The sequence below is a fragment of the Danio rerio genome, chromosome 6, assembly GCF_049306965.1.
Source record: "Danio rerio strain Tuebingen ecotype United States chromosome 6, GRCz12tu, whole genome shotgun sequence".
NCBI classification, from domain to species: Eukaryota; Metazoa; Chordata; class Actinopteri; order Cypriniformes; family Danionidae; genus Danio; species Danio rerio.
In genome coordinates, this window is record NC_133181.1 from 50,825,378 (window position 1) to 50,848,169 (window position 22,792).

General features: G+C 34.7%; 1 protein-coding gene across 2 annotated transcripts in view; it reads right to left on the bottom strand.

The window, feature by feature from the left end:
• The window catches only part of st7l (suppression of tumorigenicity 7 like), a 30,876-nt gene that overhangs the window by 3,770 nt on the left and 4,314 nt on the right, over positions 1–22,792 (bottom strand). For both annotated transcript variants that reach the window (XM_073953025.1, NM_001111156.1), the window contains exons 2-14: positions 19,984–20,066; positions 18,703–18,862; positions 18,554–18,608; positions 16,583–16,698; positions 16,413–16,491; positions 14,562–14,650; positions 14,372–14,472; positions 12,113–12,227; positions 11,927–11,999; positions 11,709–11,811; positions 4,272–4,422; positions 3,995–4,087; positions 698–837 (exon numbers count right to left, since the gene is read on the bottom strand). In XM_073953025.1, the coding sequence (XP_073809126.1) occupies positions 698–837; positions 3,995–4,087; positions 4,272–4,422; positions 11,709–11,811; positions 11,927–11,999; positions 12,113–12,227; positions 14,372–14,472; positions 14,562–14,650; positions 16,413–16,491; positions 16,583–16,698; positions 18,554–18,608; positions 18,703–18,862; positions 19,984–20,066 (1,358 nt within the window). The remainder of the gene's footprint in view (positions 1–697; positions 838–3,994; positions 4,088–4,271; positions 4,423–11,708; positions 11,812–11,926; positions 12,000–12,112; positions 12,228–14,371; positions 14,473–14,561; positions 14,651–16,412; positions 16,492–16,582; positions 16,699–18,553; positions 18,609–18,702; positions 18,863–19,983; positions 20,067–22,792) is intronic.

Sequence of the window (22,792 nt, forward strand, 5' to 3'; positions counted from 1 at the left end):
TTTTAATAACTAATTTCTAATTATTAATTTCATTTGTCTTTGACATAATGGCATAATACATTACTAGTTTTTTTGCAGGATACTAGTATTCAGCTTAAAGCGCAAGGCATAAGTAGTTCAATTAGGTAAATTGGGCTAGTTAAAATAATAATAACAACCCTTTAATTTAAAAAAAAATTATTTTGGTTTATTCCAGTCGAACTAAATTACTTCGACTTCCTCCATAAGAGAAATATTATATAAAATACTGTGGAAAAATATCCTTGCTCTGGTAAACATCACTTGAAAAAAACATAAAACATAATAATATTAATTTAGTCTTTTATGTACATAATTAAGTGGAACATTTAATTTACATGTAAAACAAACAATAATCAAAGTGCTACACTAATTATAAATAAATCAAAATAATGATGTGGGATAGCAGAGGTGTTAAAATGGAAAACACAGCTTATTTTGTTCCTTTACTAGAACATCACAGACAGTTATTGGTCTAATAAGGGGTTGTGGTTTGTACCGTCTGGAGAGCTGTTACAGAAACTTTATTCTTCTTTTGCAACACAGTGAAATGTTTATCTTGGAAGCTTAGTAATTGTGTACTTTCTCTTCTAAACAAAAAATATGTAAATAGTAAGGGCTAAGGAGGACAAAAAAAAAAAACAGATTTTTGGGTTTGGTGAGGCATGCAGATACTTACGGCTTTGACGAAGACGCCCATGAGCTCTGGAAACTGGTGTGTGAGCATGGCCAACATGGCACAGAAGGAGCACAGGCCCGCTGTGAAGAGGATAAAGAATGGAAGCTCCTTCTTCGGGTAGACTGACACCTCGTGAAATGCTGGATGACAAATAAAAGAGAGTTTTATATACTTAAAATATGTCTATAAGTAATTTTGTACATTTTTTAAACAATATATGCTTAAGTTAACACTTCATATTTCTATATACCAATGCATATACAGTGAGGGAAATAAGTATTGAACATGTCAAGCTTTTTTCCTGTGAGTAATATTTTAAGAGGAGCTGTTGACATGGAGCTGAACCAGATTGTGGTAAAAACCCAAACAATACAAACATAAAAATACCAAAACAAACTAAAAAAATTCTGAAAAAATTGATGTGTGTAATGACACAAGAAGAAAACACTGAACTACTGAAATGTATTTAATACTTTATATAAAAGGATTTTTTGATTATGGAAGCTTAAAGATGCCTCTCATATGGAGAATGAAGTCACATGCATTGCTCAGGTGTGAGTTTTTCACAGGTTCTGTGGGTCTCGTCTATAAAATCTGATCTTTAATTTGTATTTTATGTCGAATTCTAGTCAGGTGATTGGCTGGGCCATTCTACAGCTTGATTTTCTTTCTCTGAAAGCATTTAAGACTTTCATTGGCTGTGTTTTGGATCATTGTCTTACTGAAATGTCCACCCTTGTTTTATTGATATCATCCTGATAATGTAGATGTTGGACTCAAGCAGCTAATATTCATTTACAATGATGAAGGGCAGAGAGTAGCTGAGGAACTACTGAGAGATTTCAGCAGCTGTCTGGGCTTTCACTGCCTTTTTACACCTCCCTTTCTTCATGTGTTCAATACTTTTCCCCTTTGTCGTTTTATTTTATTACACACGACTTAATTTGCAAACTAATTAGTTTTGTTTTCTTTGCATATATGGAATTATTTGGTTGTTATCTACATCCGGAGAAAATTTCAAGTCAACGGCACCTATTTCCCCCACTGTATACTGGGGATGTTCATTTCCACATTTTCAATTTTCACAATCAATCATCATTTACTTAATCAATTAATCAAATAATTAATCAGCAATCACAATGTTACAATGCAAGACATGCAACTGATACTCAAAACAGAAACATCCTCCACAAAAAGAGACAAAGTTTTTACTTGTAAATTAAAGGCCAGTGAGATTGTAAAAGAAATAGCGATTGATAACTTGAGAGAACAAAATGTTATGCTTACAATTTGGTGTGTCAATAGCACTTTCTCATATTTACACTTTGGCAACTGATGCATGTGTGTGTTCATGTTAGCAAGTAGTTGTTATTACTGTACAAGATGTTTTCTACCAAATGTGCTTAACCTATTATAGAAAAACTGGAACATGAAAAAAAAGTCCAGGGTTTACTCATGATTATGATTAAAGCTAAAGCCATTTAGCTATTCGCCCATTTTTTTCACCTTTATGTAGCACAAACAAAATTTAATCAACTGTATCAGGGTTTCTGCAGGTTTCACAAAGTCTTATTTAAGACTTTTTAAAACCAATTTCAGACCTTATGAATGACATTTCAGACTTATACAGGACTTTTTTTAATATTGTATTATAATCAGTTATTTCAAGGCCACATATTTTAACACATTTTTTCACATAACTTATCTTGAAAAAATCTTTAAAAACTTTAACAAACTAAATCTATGCACAACAGTCTGTCCAAGTCAGATTCCTGACTATATATGCACTATAAATACACAGAGGACAATATTTAAACCATATTGGTAAATAGAGTTTTGTTAAAAGTTCTATTGAAATGGATTGTTGGTGGTTGGATGTGTGTTGGCCGATTGGGTAGTTTTACATGGAGACAGGAAAAGACCTGTTTACAATTATCGAAGACCTACAAGACAAAATTTCGGTGAATTTAAAACTTTTTAAGGCCTAAAAAATAGTTTTTGAAATTTAAGACATTTTAAGACTATTTCAAGTCCCTGTGGACACCCTGTGTATATTACATTTTCATGAGCTAGATCACCAATTAGGTACCAATTGAGTACCATTAAGATCATATGCTAATCCATTTTAAATTTTCAAAGATCTAATAATGTTGTCCACAATAGATGTGTCGCAACCAAATGTAACGCAATCTCAAACAAATTCCCAGATCTGTTTTTCCAATTATAGTAATTTTCTTTAATTATCTTTTTTTCTTTGTTTAAAGGATTATCGACAAATAATCAATTTATTGTGGGCATCTTTAGTACAACTGAAGTCATAACAGAGCGATTTTTTTTTAAACACATTTCTAAACATAATAGTTTTAATAACTCATTCCTACTAACAGATTTATTTTATCTTTGCCATGATGGCAGTAAATAATATTATACTAGATATTTTTCAAGACACTTCTATACAGCAAGTGACATTTAAAGTCTTAACTAGGTTAATTAGGGAGGTTAGGGTAATTAGGCAAATCATTGTATAACCGTTCTGTAGACAACTAAAAAAAATGCCTAAAGGGGCTATAAAATATTGACCTTAAAATGGTTTAAAAAATAAAAAACTGCTTTTATTCTAGCTGAAATAAAACAAATAAGACTTTCTCCAGAAGAAAAAATATTATAGGAAATACTGTGAAAAAATACTTGCTCTATTAAACATCATTTTGGAAATATTTGAAGAAAGAAATTGCAGTAGTGCTGATATATTTGACTTCAACTGTATATATTAACTAGGCAAGTTAGGGTTATTAGGCAAGTTATTGTATAACGATGGTTTGTTCTGTAGACTATCAAAAATAAATAGCTTAAAGGGGAAAATAATTTTGACCTTAAAATGGATTTAAAAAAAAAAACTGCTTTTATTCTATTCAAAATATAACAATATAAAAGACTTTCTCCAGAAGAAAAAAATATTTTCAGACATGCTGTGAAAAATTTCTTGTTCTGTTAAACATTATTTGGGAAATATTGAAAAAAAGAATTAAAAAAATTCACAGAAGGGCTAATAATTCGAGAGGGGTCTGGCTGCAGACTTGGTGCAGATGCAATCTGAGCTGCATCCAATGCTTTTTAATGTGCTCCGCTTACCCCACCCCTAACCCTAGCCCTCACAGTGACGTCACTAGCTCCATTGAGTGCATTGTGTTTGACATTGCATCTCTGAGCGATGCAATCTCAGCTTGCATTATAAAGGCTGCATCCAGACACTATTATATACTTCTGACTTAAACTGTGTATACAGTGTTTACTTACAAGGCAGAAGTTCTCTGTCTGCGGTCTCTGTGCATCCTGGGTAAGGATAGAAGAGATGACCCTTTTCCAGTGGGTAGGGAATAATCCGGAAAGCTACAAGAGCCAAAATGTGTTGAATGAGATCATTTTCAGCTAACAACAAAATATAATTTATAAAAAATTCATGATAAAAATTCTGTAACCGGTAAATTGTTGTTGTTTTTTTGCAAGTGAGAATGGTAATTGTCTGCAATGCATGAATGTAATGGTGTGTAAAAAGTTTATGCTGTGTACGTACTGCCCTCCCAGGTGCAGTGCAGCAGGTTGAGCGCCCCCTCTGCCCGCTTCCAGTGCTGCAGGTGAAAGAAGGCATATGCCACTGCCTCACTGTCTCCCCTCTTCAAAATATGCTCGGGTGGTAAAATCAGACTCTTCATCTCTAATAAATACTGTAATGACAGAAAAAAAACACTTTTATACGCCACATTTGTCTACATTTTTAAACATGAAAGAATATAAAATTATATTTTTGGGGGACGAGTAAATACCTCTAACTTAATTTCTGATTACCATAAAGCAAAAACACTCATTAGTGAAACCAACAACTACAAAAATATATTAGAACTTATTCAAATGAAAGAGATGTATGCACACATTTTATCACAGATAAAGCCTCTTTTCTTTAATACAACAATATTCATGGTGGCAATCCATCCATTCATCAACCAACCTATCTAAAGGAGGGAAGGAAGAAAAAGAAGGAAGGAAAAAAGGAAGGAAGAAAAGAATGAAGTAAAGATGGAAGAAAGGAAGGAAGATGAATGGAAGAAAAGAAGGAAGGAAGAAAGAAATAAAGGAAGGATGTAAGGACGAAAAAGTAGGAATGAAGGAATGATGGAAGGAAGATGAAGGGAAGAAAAGAAGGAAGGAAGAAAGAAATAAAGGAAGGATGTAAGGACGAAAAAGAAGGAATGAAGGAAGGATGGAAGGACGAAAAAGTAGGAATGAAGGAAGGATGGAAGGAAGAAAAGAAGGAAGGAAGGATGGAAGGAAGAGAAGAAGGAAGGATGGAAGTAAGAAAAGAAGTGTTCTTGGATGGAAGGAAGGAAGGAAGGATGGATGAATGGGGGAACAGTGGGATGGTTGAATGGATGGATAGAAGGATGAAAGGAAGGAAGGAAGGGTGGGATGGAGGGATAAATAGAAGAGTGGGATGGACGGATGGTGGAATAGAAGATTGGGATTTGTGGATAGATGGAAGGAGGGGTGGAAGGATGGATGGAAGGAAGAGTGGGATGTGTGGATGGATGGAAGGAAAAACAATGGGAGGGGGTATGCATGGAAGAGTAGGATGGATGGATGGATGGATAAATGGATGGATGGAGGGATGGAAGAAAGGAAGGATGGAATGAGGGGTGGAAAGATGGATGGAAGAGTGGGATGGATAGATTGATAAATGGAAGAGTGGGATGTATGGATGGATGGAAGAGTGGGATGTGTGGATGAATGAATAGAAAGAAGGATAGAAGGAAGGAAGGAAGGAAGGAAGGAAGAATGGGATGGATGGAACAGTGGGATGAGTGGATGGATGGAACAGTGGGATGGATGGATGGATGGATGAATGAATGGATGGTTGGATGGGTGAATGGAAAGAGATACAAGGATGGATGAATGAATAGATGGATGGACAGACGGACGAACGAACAGACAGACGTATAGATGGATGGACGAACGGATGAATGGAAAGATGAAACATGGATGGATGGATTGACAACAGATAAATGGATAGACTAATAGTTGGATGGATGGATGGATTGATAGATGTGCATTTTTTATTTAATTCGATCAATTGATTTAATTTTGTGCATGTACGTTTAAAATTGCTATAAATGTATGTACAGTAAAACATTATCAAATGTGCAGTAAACATCAGTTATCTGTTTTCATTACTGAAAAGAAATTAAAAGCCATAAATCTACATAGTAATTTTATTTAAACCGTTAAAATGTAACATTAGGTACATTAAAATAGAGCCCCTCCTTATATAAAATGCATAGAACAGATAATATGGAAATATGCAGGGGAAAAAAGATCATGTCAAAGATATTAAAAAAGGACATCAAACCAACCACTTAAAAAGAACACAATCAAAAGTCTAAATTTTGCTTTCCCCCTTGATATTGGGATGAAATGTGTCCCAGGCTTTCACATATAGTGTGTGCGTGTGCCCGACTCAAACCCTGGGGTGAATGTTGTAGAGGGCAATCCAGGAGGATTAAATGGTATTATATACAGCATAACCTTCCCAAATACCCCTAGCTGTGATTATTAAGGTATATTACAGCTATTCGACTGATTCCCACTACAAGTGCACCTTCTAAATGAACACCTAAATCAAACACCCCAACATACCGATCTGTAAGAATCACCACTGTGTTTAAGCCAGAATGCACACAAACACGTGCGTCGTAGACATGGGTAATTTAGCTTTATGATCATGCTGACATTCGACAGGCAGCTGTCCTACGCAATGCTCGCACACAAACACGATCAGCTCTTTTATGGCGGATCAAGTGTCAGTGATGGGTCTCTTTTATGTGGAGGTTCCCCCTAAGCCCCTGCTGAACTCCTATAAGCCTCTGTCTCAGTCTGAGCCGTATCTCTTTTCACATGACTGTCCGGACCCAGAGCCATGACATCACCAAAGAGGGTGTTTGATTGAGACGAGGAGAGGAGGTTCAGGTGACGGATGACATCATGCACTGTATTATGCATATTTATGGGCTTTTTCAATAAACGTTGAGGTCACTTCAGATACAAATTATTGCATTTACCAATCAATTAAAGCATGTACCTGAAAAATACATGATTTTATTGTTTATAAATGATGTTTAGATTGGGTGACACGGTAGATTAGTGGTTAGCATTGTCACCTCACAGCAAGAAGGTCGCTGGTTCAAGTCCTGGTTGAGCCAGTAGGCATTACAATGTGGAGTTGGCATGTTCTCCCCATGTTCATGTGGGTTTTTCTCCGGGTACTCTGGTTTCCGCAACAGTCCAAATACATGGGCTATGGGTGAATTGGATGAACTAAATTGGCTGTAGTGAATGAGTGTGCATGTGAGAGTGTATAGGTGTTTCCCAGTACTGGGTTGCAGCTGGAAGGGCATCCGTTGATAAGATGGAAAATCATTCCGCTGTGGCAACCTCTGATAAATCAGAGACTAAGCCAAAGGAAAATGAATGAATGAATGACGCTTTGACAGCCACTGTTGCCCACTGAAATAGAGAAAAGCAGCACTATTCAAAAGTATTGATGTTAGATTGGTTTGTTTTTTGACAATTGAATTATTTTATTCAGGAAGGATGCGGTAGATTGATCATAAGTAATAGTAAAAGAACATTTCTAAATCAAGTTAATGCATATTGGTCGCACTTTATTTTGAACAAATAATTCTGACCAAAAAAAAGGTATCATGGCATCAACAAATATATTGGATTCACCGGTTAATTAATCAAATGAATCATAAATTTTACCTTCTGAAACAGCTATATTTCCAAGGCTATATCACAGCAATTTGTCACTTTTTGATTTAATGGCTAATTCGTATGAATTTGCATGATCTAATTAGTATAATTTAGTATAATTTTTGCTCATCACCCAATGACAGTTGGGTTAAGGGGTGGGGTTGGGTGACATGCCTACTTTTTAAAATTGTACAATTTCATATGACTGAACTTGTACGAATTCTAACAAATCAACCACTAAACTGACAAAACTAAGATCGTGAGATCAAGCTGATATTTCGCACCATCATATAATGAATAATAATAATGAATAAATATTTATTTTAGGTGGTTCATTTCACTGTGGTGACCCCTCATAAATCAGGGACTAAGCCAAAAGAAAATGAATGAATGAAAAAATATTTGACCAGTTTTCCAATGACTTGCCTATTTAACCACTGACATAATCTAGGCAAGCCTTTAAATTGCACTTTTAAGCTGAATGCTAGTATCTTATATAACTAGTCAAATATTATGTACTGTGTCATCACGACAAAGACAAAATAAATTAGCTATTTGAAATTATTTATGGGCAACATGGTGGCGCAGTGGGTAGCATAATCGCCTCACAGCAAGAGTGTCGCTGGTTCGAGCCTCGGCTGGGTCAGTTGGAGTCTGTGTGGAGTTTGCATGAATGAATGAATGAATGAATGAATGAATGAATGAATGAATGAATGAATGAATGAAATTATTTATTAAATATATTGTGCTGTAAAAAAATATTTTTCTCTTAAACAGCCCTTGTAGATATATATAAAAAAAACAATAACTATATATAATAATAATAATTTTGTATTGAACTGTATATTATGGGCTCTATCAGAAGTGGTCGCCATACTGTACAGTGACATTCAACGCAACACCATTCTAGCTCTTCATGTAGTGTCCTTCTTCCCGCAGGGGCAGATTTGGCATATGAAAGACCAGGTGTATGAGTGTGTGTTTATATTTGCTGCACATGTCAAACAGGTGCACACTTTGTAGTCTGATGCAGCATGTCTGGAAACACGCGTATGTGTAAATACCCCCTCATCTGCGAAGGTGTGTTTGGGTGTGAAGAGGTTGCTCTCTTTGAAGTCTGACCAAGTGTTTTTGAAAAGGGCGAGTCAGAGCTAGGTACAAAGCAAGACATAGACGATGTGGGTCAAAACAATTTTCAAGATCAAAAAGAAAATCAAAGGTGATGTAATTTTTACCATAAACATAAACATGGCTTAAAGAGATAGTTCACCCAAGTCAGTATTTGCTTATCATGTACTTTGGAGTTTCTTCTGCTGACGGCAATGAAAAAAACTATTTAAGCTTAATTTTGGTAAGCAAACACTCTGTGATAAGCACTGACTTCACTTGTTTTTCTACTCTGTTTGGCAATCAACAATCTTTAAAATAGCTTCTTTTGTGTTTAGCAGAAGAAGGAAACTGATGTTGTTGGTGAGAAAATGATGACAGAAGTTTCTTTTTTGGAAGAGCTATTCTTTTATTTGGCAGACTTAGCTCCACAAGCCCACTTGATACCTGGTTCAGGGTAGAACTGTGAATAAGGAGCTTCTGACGTGAAGGTAAAGTTTGTTTTTAGTGCAGAGGATGACAGTGTGCTTTACAGTAAATACTACAACAGCATCACCTCCTGGTCATGACAATACATCTGCACTCATGAATAACAGTAGAATAAAGCAGACCCAGATACTTCATTTATTCAACCATTCATTTTCTTTTTGGCTTATTCCCTTTATTAATCCGGGGTCACCACAGCAGAATTAAACGTCAACTTATAAGCGGATGCCCTTCCAGCTGCAATCTATCACTGGGAAACACACATACACTCTCATTCACACACATACACTACGGACAATTCAGCCTTACCCCATTCACCTGTACCACGTTTTTGGACTTGTGGGTGAAACCAGAGCACTAAATAAATATCTGCAATATAAAAAATAAATATCTGCTAAATGAATTATCAAGTGATCATTTGAATCTGTTTTTTTAACATTTATTAGGAAATTTAAATTAATTGCTGTTAGAAATTTGGATTAACAAATTATTAATTATTAATTTGGATTATTATTTTTTTTTGGCATTTTGGTTTTATTATGAGAGGACAGCAGCTGACAGGGAGTGAAGTTAGAAAGAGAGAAAGTAAGAGAGTGGGATTGTAAATGTCTGCATGTTGTGACTCAAACTCGGGTTACCCGCAAGTTTCGCTACATGTCCGTGCACTGATCACTAGACTATCAGCTCTCCAACAATATTTAAAAAAAAAAAATGTATTATTAAACTGATCAAAAGTGACAGCAAAAACATTTATTTTATTTTGTTACATATATTTTGATTTCAAAGATCAACTACATTTTGAAAAAGTATCATAATTTTAACAAATTGCATTATAAGTAAAGACTCATTCACACCAAGCATGATAACGATAAATATAAAAAACACACAATATATTTGTGTGCTCACAGATAAACAATGTACTTGTTTTTATATTATGCTTTTAATTCGGCATAATCCCTTTAACCAGCAGGTGTCTTTACTACCGCATCTGAACATATATTGAGCTTGTGACTGTACATTTGCCTGCATTACTTTCACATCTTCCATTATGAAAGTGCTTTTTATGAATTCCCATGGTATTAACCAATTCTTTCCACGAGAGTCATTGCCATTGAATAATCTTTTAAAAGAGGGCTTAATATCAAGCAGTGAGCTTCTCGACAGTGTTGTCTGTATCTTTAAAGCCATGTCCACACGTACATAGATATGTTTATAAACTGCTTACCCGCTTTTGTTTTTAAGAAATCTGTCCACATGAAAATGCAAAAACTCACTGTGATGCATGTTATTGGCATACCAAACCAACAGGTGGCGATAATGACACTTTTATACTTGGTTCAAATCAAAGATGGAATTAGGTATATTTCAAGAGTAAATTGCATTCAAGTCAATGCAAACATGAGTACAGAGGCGGATTGCCGTCCCACAGTTTAACAATGCAGAATACGCAATTCATTTGCCATGAATGTGCAGATTTTGCCTCATTCATGTCTTTCACGTTTGGTGTGAACCGGTGGTGTAGCGGACGAACCCGCAGGGCACGGCAGGGCAGGGGAGGTGGCCCACGTGATGCCACCCCCCTTCCCACGCCCCCATCTTCACTTCTGGGAGGGCTTTAACTATTCCGGGTGGGCAAGCGGACCCAAGTGTAAACCCAGCCATTTTGGCCAATCAGAAAGGTGAAAACCGCACGTACGCTCACGTCATGTAGCTAAAACTGCAGTTGACCACCACTGTACCCGAAGTTTTGAAAAATCTTCACCCTAGTTGGAGTTATCAGAAAGTTGCCGTTTCAGTCACATAATACTGTGTTTATGTGTGGACAAACAGCAACAAAAAAATAAATAAATAAAATAAAATAAAAATTCCGGTTTTGAAAATAGCGGCGTTCATGTGGACAGACCTTAATTTTGCAAGCCCTTTGATTTTCAATGGATTCTGACAGGCTGTCAGTGTTTTATTGTTCATCAACTGGGAATAAAATCACTCTGAAAGTGATTACAATGATATCGTTCTTCTGTATCTTTATTGTTGTAGTTATGGTGTAAACTATGCTACTCTTTAACACAGTGAACGATTTTTAGAACTTTATCTTTATCGAATTGTGCTTGGTGTGAACAGGCCTTAACAATACTTTAAAAAATTCTATTTTGCTATCACAGAAATAAATGACACTTTTAATAAAATTATAATAGAACATTGCTATATAAAATTGAAATATTCAAATAAACACGGTCTTCTTAACGACTCAAAAACAGCTTTAAAAATGTCCCCAATATTTTTCACGGTAATAGAACTGCTTAAGCACTGTTGTGTAGATGAAATTGATAGTCGAAAGGCACCACCTGAAAACTAATAAAACTTTACTATTTTGATCAATGACTTCAACTCTTCAAAACCATTCTGGCCCTTTTCTTGTGCATCCCTATTTTAACAACCACAGACATGATTTAACGCATATGTTGCTGTGGGTGTCATCCAGCATTGTTTGCGATAAATAAAGAAAGGACCGAAACTCAGAAGATCATGCAATTTTTTTGTAAATGTTATTTACCAGCGATTGGCATGTTAGGCAGGAGGTAAATTGCGAGTGCTATAAAAGCATGTAACAGACCTTTGGTACGTGTGGGTTGAACTCCACTGCTCTGTGAATGGCCTCGACTGCATTCATCTCTGCTGTGCTGAGACCTCGTCTAGATGCTGCCTCGGGTGAAAACCTGTCATAAGAAAATCATACCGAAACTATCATCCATAAACAACACATAACATGCTACCATATTAAACATGAGGAAAATAAATCCTTGCATGTTTTCCCGCATGTGAAACACTTACTTATCTGACACCGCTCTGGCTTTTAGTAAGGCAGATGTGTAGCATATAGTAGCTGATTTTGGCAAGCTGATGTCTAAAGGGGGACAAAAATCGAGTAGATAATAAAAGAACTTAGTAGGTACACAGTATTAGCTCTTCCTGATGTTGTGTGAAATGTACAGTAAAATGACAGCTAAATCCGCTCACCGTCATATTTTGCAAGGACTGCTTGTACATCAGCGTAGGCCTGAAGCTCTAATAACGCTTCTAGAAGGTTTTCGTGAATATTTAACATTCCCAGTAAAGGGAATTCTTTCATTAACTGTACAAGGAAACAGAAATTCAACACATCAGAATGTTATATAATAAATAATATTATGAACAAATATATTAAATAAAAATGACCTAAATATAAAACATGCCAAAACTAAATTGAAGAAATAAATAAATGAACTAAATAAATTACAAATGGCAAAACATAAATTAACAGATAAAATACAATATAATATAGAGCTGCATATAATAAATAAACCAAAAATATGTACAGTAAACTGCAAAATGGCCTAAAAATAAAAGAGCTATTCATTTTATTATGTTTATTTTTTTATTTTAATTATGTTTTATTTTGTTTACCTTTTATATATGTAATGGAGGCCAGCTAGCGAAGAGTATAGAGGCCATGGTCTTTAGCCTCCTTGTTGGAGCAATGACTTCAATACAAAGAATTGCTGGTTTGGGTGCAGTGGGACCGGTGGGTTAGACATGGGGGCTCGTTCAGGATAGAAGTGAGGTTTAGGGGGCTGAGTGTAACGGAGGGCAGCTAGTGAAGTGCTTTGCAGGTAAACTTCAGTCCTCTGACCTCTAAAGGTGCTCTCATGACAGATGCTAGAGGTCATGGTCTTTAGCCTCCCTGTTAGAGCAACTCACTCTCAAGCAGGTCGCACACCAGAAGCGCCGCTCGGCGCCGCGCCACGCAGCGCCACGCAGCGCCATGTATTTTAGAATTCTAAACATAGGTTTCTATCAGGATACACACACCGGCGCCGCAAGTCGGCGGCTGTCGGCGGCGCCCGGCGACGGCTCAGGACGCAGTTCATTTTTCAGCCGCGCCACAGAGCGCCATCTGATTAGTTTCATGTTAAATAACATTCGAATGTGCGCGTCTGGTGTGTGATACCTTAAACTGTCATGTACGCGCCGTGTCGCGGCGCCGAGCGGCGCTTCTGGTGTGCGACCTGCTTCATACAAAGTATAGCCAGTTCAATCCCAGCTCAGACTGGGTTGGGTGCAGCAGGACCGGTGGGTTACACATGGGGGCTCGTCTGAAACGGAAGTGAGGTTTAGGCGGGTGAGAGTAACGGAAACCAGCTAGTGAAGTGCTGTGCCGGTAAATTTAACTTCTCTGACCTCTAAAGGTGCTCTCGTGACAGACGCTAGAGACAATGGTGTTTAGCCTCCTTGTTAGAGCAACTTACTCTCATACAAAGAAATGCTGGAAACGCCAGACTGGGTTGGGTGCAGTAGGACCGATGGGTTACACATGGGGGCTCATTCGCGATGAAAGTGAGGTTTAGGGGGTGAGTGTAGGCCAGCTAGTGAAGTGCTATGCGAGTAAACTTCACTCCTCTGACCTTTAAAGATGCTCTAGCGACAGACACTAGAGGCCATAGTCTTTAGCCTCTATGTTAGAGCAACCGACTCCCATTTGGACAGTTGTCCATTTGATCCCAGCTTGGAGGAGGTTGGGTAGTGTAGGTCCGAGGGCGGGGGGTGGTGGGATTTCATTGATAAATAAAATTTACATTTAAATAATTCTAATTAATAAATAAACATATGATAAACTAAATTGATAATAGTTAAAGATCGTATAAACTAACCAAAAATAATGGCAATCAAATGCAAAATGGTGTACAATAATATAAAAAACTGGCAAAATAAAATAAATATTATTTTTAAATGGCATAAAATAAAATAACACTAAATAAAGCAAAAGTAAAGTCAAATTAAACACATTTCTAGTCAAATGCTATTTGTGTGTATATTTTCAGGCATATATGAATAAAATGTCAAATAAGCTATAAGATATATATACAGTTCGAATGTAAAGTTTCCCTTTCAACTTAAGTTTATTTAAAGAGCTGATTTAAAAATGTATTTTAATTATTAATGACATTTATAAATAGTAACCTTCCCTGAAGATTTTCTGCAAATAGGGAGTAACAACATGTATGGTACTGTGTGTACTGAGCCTTAACATTTATTCAAAAAACTGAACACAGAAAATTTTAAGCGCAATAATATCAGCAATAAATTAAAGTGACGCTGAATCATTCTGACTCATCCCTTAGGTCAAAAAATAAAAATAAATAGTTTACAGTAAAGAACTTACTATGCACTGGAATGATGATTATACACTTTATACAGCCACAAGATCTGAATGTTATCTGTGTCATATGTTTTACTCACATCTCTCATCATCTTTACAGCTTCCTTGATGCGGCCCAGTTTTCTAGCACACATGGCCAGTCTGCGCTTGATGTAAACCACAAGATTGGTGTCTTTGCCAGCTGTAAAAGCAACAGCAAAAGCAACAGCAAAAACAGTGTGAGTTACTGTAAGCGGGGTGTGAATGTGTGATAGTGCGAACGCTTCATACCACTTTTGAGAGCTTGTTTGAAGAGTCGCTCTGCTTCTGTGATGGTTGTGGCTTCCTCCTCAGCCAGAAGCACATAAGCTGCAGCACATCTGCCATGGAGAAATAGAAAACATGTTTATATTATGTTCATATTAGAATTGCACTGACACAAAAAATCAAGTTATTATTTTTTAAGCTATAGTCAATAATGTGCAATGCAATAAAATAATATCAATTTTGACATTTGATTAAAATTACATTATTATTAAATGATGAAACCATTAAGTTTTTAAATATAAGTTTTAGGATTAGAAGCTTTTCTATTTAGCATTATTTAGCATTAAAATGTATAATTTAATAGTTTTATAACCAAATATATTACATTATTTTATGCTAATTGTAACTTAATATTCATTTATTGCTGATGGATACAATAAAATTACTGATGGATAAAATCAAATAAAAAAAAACCCCACACAAAACGGTGCAAATACATTGTGCATGTATTGTTGTGTAATTATTATTTTTTGTTATGTCTATATATAAACTTGTATTTTCTTTTATAACAACTTATCAAATTAATATAAAGATATGTACTCTCCAGAAAAAAAAAAAGTATTATAGGAATATAATTATTATTAAAGGCATATTATTAAAAAAAAATTGAAAAACAAATTCACAGGAGGGCTAATAATTTTGACTAAATCATTTTTAATTATTTAAAATTGATTTAAAATAAAAAAATATATCCAGCATCATATCCATGTTTTCCATTATATATATGTGTGTGTGTGTGTGTGTGTGTGTGTGTGTGTGTGTGTGTGTGTGTGTGTGTGTGTGTGTGTGTGAGTGAATTATGAGTTTAATACATTTCTAAACATAATAGTTTTAATAACTTATTTCTAATAACTGATTTATTTTAGCTTTGCCATGATGACAGTAAATAATATTTTGCTAGATATTTTTCAAGAAACTTCTATAGAGCTTAAAGTGACATTTAAAGGCTCAACTAGGTTAATTAGGTTAACAATGGTTTGTTCTGTATCGAAAAAATATATAGCTTAAAGGGGCTAATAGTTTTGACCTTAAAATGGTTTATGAAAAATTAAAAACCGCTTTTATTCTAGCTGAAATAAAACAAATAAGACTTTCTCCAGAAAAATTATCAGACGTACCGTGAAAATTTCCTTGCTCTGTTAAAAATCATTTGGGAAATATTAAAAAAAGAAAAAAAAATTCAAAGGGGGGCTAATAATTCTGACTTCAACTGTGTACATATACATATACAATGTCCATATTTACATACAGTGCTCAATATATAAAAGTACACCCCTCACAAATCAAATAAAAACAATTTTTTTAATTTATATTTTAATAGGAAGCTATATAACATTATATTTGTGCAAGTTTATTAGTTTAGTCAGTACTGAAGCTAAATCTGGAGCTTATCTAACAAAATAACTTATGATAATGGTCTAAAAACTAGCACACCCAAATTTATATATTAGAAAAAAATATTAAATACAAATTTAAAAGAAAGTGGAATAATCAAGAAAAGCAAAAATGTATCTTTCAATTTTTAAATATGTTTGGTGATTAAAATATTATTTTAATAAATATATCTGTTTAATAAATCTGTTTAGTTTAAATGCTCCAAAATACATTGCCTATATTCACTGAGAAACTAATAAAAATATTATTAAATTTTTAAAATTGGGTATATTCAATTATGCTAAGCACTGTATACATATATGGAAAACATGGATATAATGCTGGATATATTTTTATTTTTAATAGCACACATTTTACAGACTTTACCTTTATTTAACTTCAATAACCCTGATGAAACACAAAGAAAGTTAGGGCACTCACTCGCGGTTCAGCTCAATGGCCTGATAAGCTGCTCGAATGCGTGCCTGCGGGTTCCTCTCCCTCCAGGCCTTCTGCATCACTGCCGGACAAACAAGAGAAACATCTACCATCATTAGACTCACTTCAGGTCAATCTGTGTTTGTTTACAAGTAGAAGAGCATAAGACTAACCAGAGTCCTCTGGTCTGAGCTGCTGAGTGTCTCCCAAGAAGAAGGTCTGATGATCTTGTGCTGATAAATTCATGTCATAGTAAGTCAGGGGCTCTTTACCAGTCACCCAAGTGTACCTGGACAGGAAAGATCATCATAGAAAACACATCTAACTCATAAATGATGAATTTAAAGTACATTTTGTCACAGAAGTGCTGCATAAAATAATCAAAAAAATCTGAAGACACTTTCTAAAAACAATTATTGCAAAAAATATAAATATATACAGTTAAGGTCAGAATTATTAGCCCCCTTTGATTTTTTTTTACTTTTTTTATATATATATATGTCAAATAACGTTTAACAGAGCAAAGAAATTTTCACAGTATGTCTGTTAATATTTTTTCTTCTGGAGAAAGTCTTGTTTGTTTTATTTAGGCTAGAATAAAAGCAGCTTTTAAAATAAAAAATAAAAAAACATTTTACGGTCAAAATTATTAGCCCATTTAAGCTATTTTTTTCTGATAGTCTACAGAACATACCATCGTTATACAATAACTAGTCTAATTACCTTAACCTGCCTAGTTAACCTAATTAACCCAGTTAAGCCTTTAAATGTCATTAAGCTTTATAGAAGTGTCTTGAAAAATATCTAGTAAAATATTATTTACTGTCATCATGGCAAAGATAAAATAAAGGTTTTTAGAAATTATGTTTAGAAATGTGTTGAAAAAAATCTTCTCTTCGTTCAACAGAAATTGTAGGGAAAATAAAAAGGGGGCTAATAATTCAGGGGGGCTAATGATTCTAACTTTACTGTATATATTTTTATGTACTGGTATTATCATCATCATAATTATTATTTATTTCTGTTAATAATATTGTTATTATTATTATGAGAATGTAGTCATATTTTTAGATTCTCTATTCCTATCAGATTGTTTTAAAAATTATTTTTTTATAATAATGAAGAAAATCATGCTCCATATCTAGGTCACTTAAGACCTGGGAATGCACAGAATATGTACACCAAACTAAATAAACATTTGTGCATTAAAATGTTTTTTCTTTTCTTTTTTTAATCTGCAACCGAAAGCTTATGCAGATAAAAACATTCTTTTTATTTAAAGCCTTCAAAGTAACATTTATTGTTTTTGATCATTAAAAAAAGAATTACATTTCCTTCATTATTCATTCATTCATTTTCTTGTCGGCTTAGTCCCTTTATTAATCCTGGGTCGCCACAGCGGAATGAACCGCCAACTTATCCAGCAAGTTTTTACGCAGCGGATGCCCTTCCAGCCACAACCCATCTCTGGGAAAGATCCACACACACATTCACACACTCATACACTATGGACAATTTAGCCTACCCAATTCAGCTGTATCGCATGTCTTTGGATTGTGGGGGAAACCGGAGCACCCGGAGGAAACCCACGCGAAGGCAGGGAGAACATGCAAACTCCACACAGAAACACCAACTGAGCCGAGGTTTGAACCAGTGACCCAGCAACCTTCTTGCTGTGAGGCGACAGCACTACCTACTGCGCCACTGCCTCGCCTATTTCCTTCATTAATACTGGTAAATATAAGATTACATATTTTTATAGATGTAATTTATTGAAATGTTTAACAAAATGTCTCATCTATTTAAATAAATTTCACTTTTAGGTGTGGATTATTTTGTTTAATAGTTTTTAATTAATAAAAATAGCCATATGCAGTAATATCATGATCAAAACATGGTAACATTTTGACAAATTGCTAATTAGATTCAACATTTTAAAATATATTGTTCAAATGTGTAAAGAATTTTTACATTTTGAATGCTTTAAGAGAAACAAACTACTGAAAACTGTTTTTTCCAAATTCTTAAATATTTAAAAGAAAATAATAAAAAGTTAACAAGAGTTAAAATTTTAATTTAATTTTTTTTAATTTTAATTAATTAAAATTAAGTTAAAAGAGTTTAAAAATGGTCCAACAACACACCTGCTGTACTCTGCTCCTCTAAATAAATTGAGTGGATTCCTCCACACTTTACATTCTGGAAAACAAATAATAATAATAAATAAGCAAAATGAACAGCTTGATGTTCAAATTCTTTTGTATGATACCATGTAGTGGTAACTTTTCCAAACCTGCTACATTGCTCCTGGGCTCAGCATCTCCATTGACTGATGAGAAGAGTCCAGCAGAGCCGCTGTTCTCCACTCCGCCCAGCAGAGGACGCAGGTGACTGACCGAAACCTGCTCGATGAACGACGTGCCGTACTTTCTGAAGTACCACCACTCAAATATCTGAAGCACAGGACATCAAGAGAATTTTAATTTCAATGATCTGAAATTAAACTAATGACACTCAAGCTGCTTATTTATAGGCTGGTAACACCAAGAATGATATAAATATAATGAAAACTATATCTTTGTCCACACCATCAAACGATAATGATCTGAAATTAAAATTCTGTCATCATTTACTTATCCTGCACGTATAGGGCTGCACGATACTGGAAAAATATGCAATGTCGTTAAGTATTACGATAACGATATTCCTTATGATAGAACATTTGTCTAGAAAAATGCTTTTTTTTATCAGCCATGTTTTGGCTGTTGAAGAAAACAGCCATTGACTTCTATAGTATTTTCTGTTCCTATTATGGATGTCAATGGCTAATATTTTCTAACATTCTTCGAAATATCTTGTTTTGAGTTAAACAAAAGAAAGAAATTCCTAAATGTTTAAAAGCACTTGAGTGAGAGTTAATGAGGAAAATCTATTTTTTATCTTTTTTTATCATGTTTTAGTTAATACTTTCTTTGCATTACCCCATTGTAACCAGCAGTTGTCCTTGGTGTGCTAAATGTCTAGTGCAGGGGTGTCAAACTCAATTCCTGGAGGGCCGAAGCTCTGCACAGTTTAGTTCCAACCCTGCTCCAACACACTTACCTGTAAGTTTCAAACAAGCCTGAAGGACTCAATTAGTTTGATCAGGTGTGTTTAATTAGGGTTGGAACTAAACTGTGCAGAGCTGCGGCCCTTTTGGAACTGAGTTTGACACCTGTGGTCTAGTCTATCTGACCAGTGAATCCAGCTCGTGTAATATATCTAATTATACTGTGAATTTAACAAATTAGTCAAATAAAAACAATAAAAATACTAATAATCGTTTACACAGCATTTTCAAAGGCAACAAAAAGACATAGTAACTAGCACTGGAGTTCCTATAGCTGCTATTACAGGTTTGTTTGTTTTTTTATTATTTTTTAATTTATTTTTGTTACAATTTGCTAGCCTGGCCTGCATAGTTTCTATTAAAAAACATTTCAGCATTCCTTCCCATGGTTTAACCAATTGTTTTCAATTGTTTATTTAGTGTCATTATTTTACATGCATTTCATTAAACCCAAAAAAGACTCACCAAAATTAGGCCCGAGATGAGCGAGGAGGTTCCAGTGAGCGCAACGTAGAATTTAGGTGTCAGAGTGTTTAAAAACACAGAAGCTGTGGATGAATAATAACAGAGGTGTCATATGATTATTGTAGCATTGTGAAGTCAAAAATCTATGGACTTAACATTTAGCAATTCCATGATCTTGAAAAAAAGAGAAAATCTAAAATAGTTTAGAGAGAAGCAATCTAAAGCTGTATATACACACACCGGCCACTTTATTAGGTACACCTGTCCAACTGCTTGTTAACGCAAATTTCTTATCAGCCAATCACATGGCAGCAACTCTTCATTTAGGCATGTGACAAAAAGACAATTTTAAACCGAGCATCAGAATGGAGAAGAAAGATGATTTAAGTGACTTTGAACCTGGCATGGTTGTTGGTGCCAGACGAGCTGGTTTGAGTAACTGCTGATCTACTGGGATTTTCACCAATGAACGGACAGAGTGATTGGAGCTGACAGAAAGGCAACACCTCAAGTAACCACTCGTTACAACCAAAGTATGCAGAAGAGCATCTCTGAACGCACAACATGTCCAACCTTGAGGCGGATGGGCTACAGTACCAATTGAGCATCGTGTAAACGCCACAGCCTACCTGAGTATTGTTGCTGAGTCTGACCATGTCCATCCCTTTATGACCACAGTGTACCCATCTTCTAGTGGCTACTTCCAGCAGGATAACACGCCACTTTATAAAGCGCGAATCATCTCAAACTGGTTTTTGAACATGACAATGTGTTCACTGTGCTTAAATGGCCTCCACAGTCACCAGATCTTAACTCAATAGAGCACCTTTGGGATGTGGTGGAACAGGAGATTTGCATCAGGGATGTGCAGCCGACAAATCTGCAGCAACTGGTGCTATCATGTCAATATGAACCATATCTCTGAGGAATGTTTCCAGTAGCTTGTTAAATCCATACCACAAAGGATTAAGGCAGTTCTGAAGGCAAAAGAGGGTCAAACACAGTACTAGTAATGTGTACCTAATAAAGTGGCCGGTGAGTGTAAGTCATAACTATTAATTAATTAGTTTTTTTGTAGCAACATCATTTTTTTTCCATCTTTGTACATGGCTCATGAGGGTTATTATAGTCTACTAAAACTGAAAGTAAAACCATGAAATGAAAAGTATTTTTGTTTTTTGTAAATGACATTGTTTTAAATTATAAAAAGGAAATTAAACTAAATAACTCAAAATAAAGATAATAAAAACATCTAGACATTTCAAACTGAAAATTACAATTAAAAGTTAAATTAAACTATTAAATTAAAAAAATGTAAAAAAGTTTAATTAAAAGTTTAATTAAAAGTAACAATTAAAATTTTTGAAAAAAAAAATATATATAAAGGCTATTATTTCTTTAAATACAAAGTCAGCATGGACGAAATATATTAGAACATACATTTATAAACACATTCTAACTTTAGGATGACTTAATGTAATCGCACAATTTACTTTATTATCTTTAAACTACTTTTTCAACAGCAAACTATCCTCAAATATTCCCAATCTGTTTTCTATAGTTATGTCTTCTAAATAATATTTTTACTCCAACATTACATGACTGAGGTAAAGTTGATTTTATAGGAACACACTCATTCAGTGACAAATTGTGACAGGCTCCCTATATTGTTTACCATGGTAATTTGAATATAATAACTGAAATCACAAGTAAACAGGACTTTAAAACACTTTTAGCACAATTTAATTGACTATAAGCAATGTTATACCTTGATAGTCGTTGGCTGCTAATATAATATCATTATTAGGAATACCTTTCTGAAATTTCATTATTATGGAGAATGTCCAAATGTGTGAATATAGAACCAACTTTACCTCACTCATTAAATGCACACCATGCTCTAACAAACTTTTATATTTAATTGTCAAAACTGTGATTTTGATTAAAATTTATGATGATAAAATTTAGATATTGAGATACATAATTGTGTTTTTTAATGCCTTCGTGTCATTTTACAGACTAGCAGTTTTTGACAGCTGCATTTCATCAAATTCACTACCTCAGTAACGACTTAATATCTGTGAAAACCTTCTCACAATGCTATATTATGACTTTTAATACAGTAAACACTTAGTATAGAGGCATGTTATTTCAGTTAACACCTATTTTATGTCCTTTTGGACACTTGACCTCAGTCACCATTCATAGAAATTGCATTGAAAGCACAGCCTTCAAAAAATATCATTAAATTCCCCAGAAAACAAAGTCGATACCGGCAGACGATAAAAACAACAGCCTAAATGTGATATATGTGGGAACTTTTGCATCCTTGAGCAGAAATAAAAGCAGTGCTGAGGTGTAAACGTCAAGAGAGGAGCAGAAAAACACACAGACCTGCGGTCAAATGTGTGAAAATAAAACCAACTTTACCTCAATCATTATATGCACACCATGCTCTAACAAACGTTTATAATAAATTGTCAAAACTGTGATGTCCTTTTGATTAAAATTTACGTTGGTACAATTTAGATAATGAGAATGTAGTTATTTAATGCCTTTGTGTCACTAATCACAACCAAAACAATACATTTTCTAGACTAGCAGTTTTTGACAGCTGCATTTCATCGCATTCACTACCTCAGTAACGACTTAAAATCAGTTAAATCCTTCTCACAGTGCTATATTATGACTTTCAATAGAGTAAACACTAAGTATAGACGCATGTTATTTCAGTTAACACCTATTTTAAGTCATTTTGGACAGTTGACATCAGTCACCATTCATTGAAATTGCATTGAAAACACAGCCT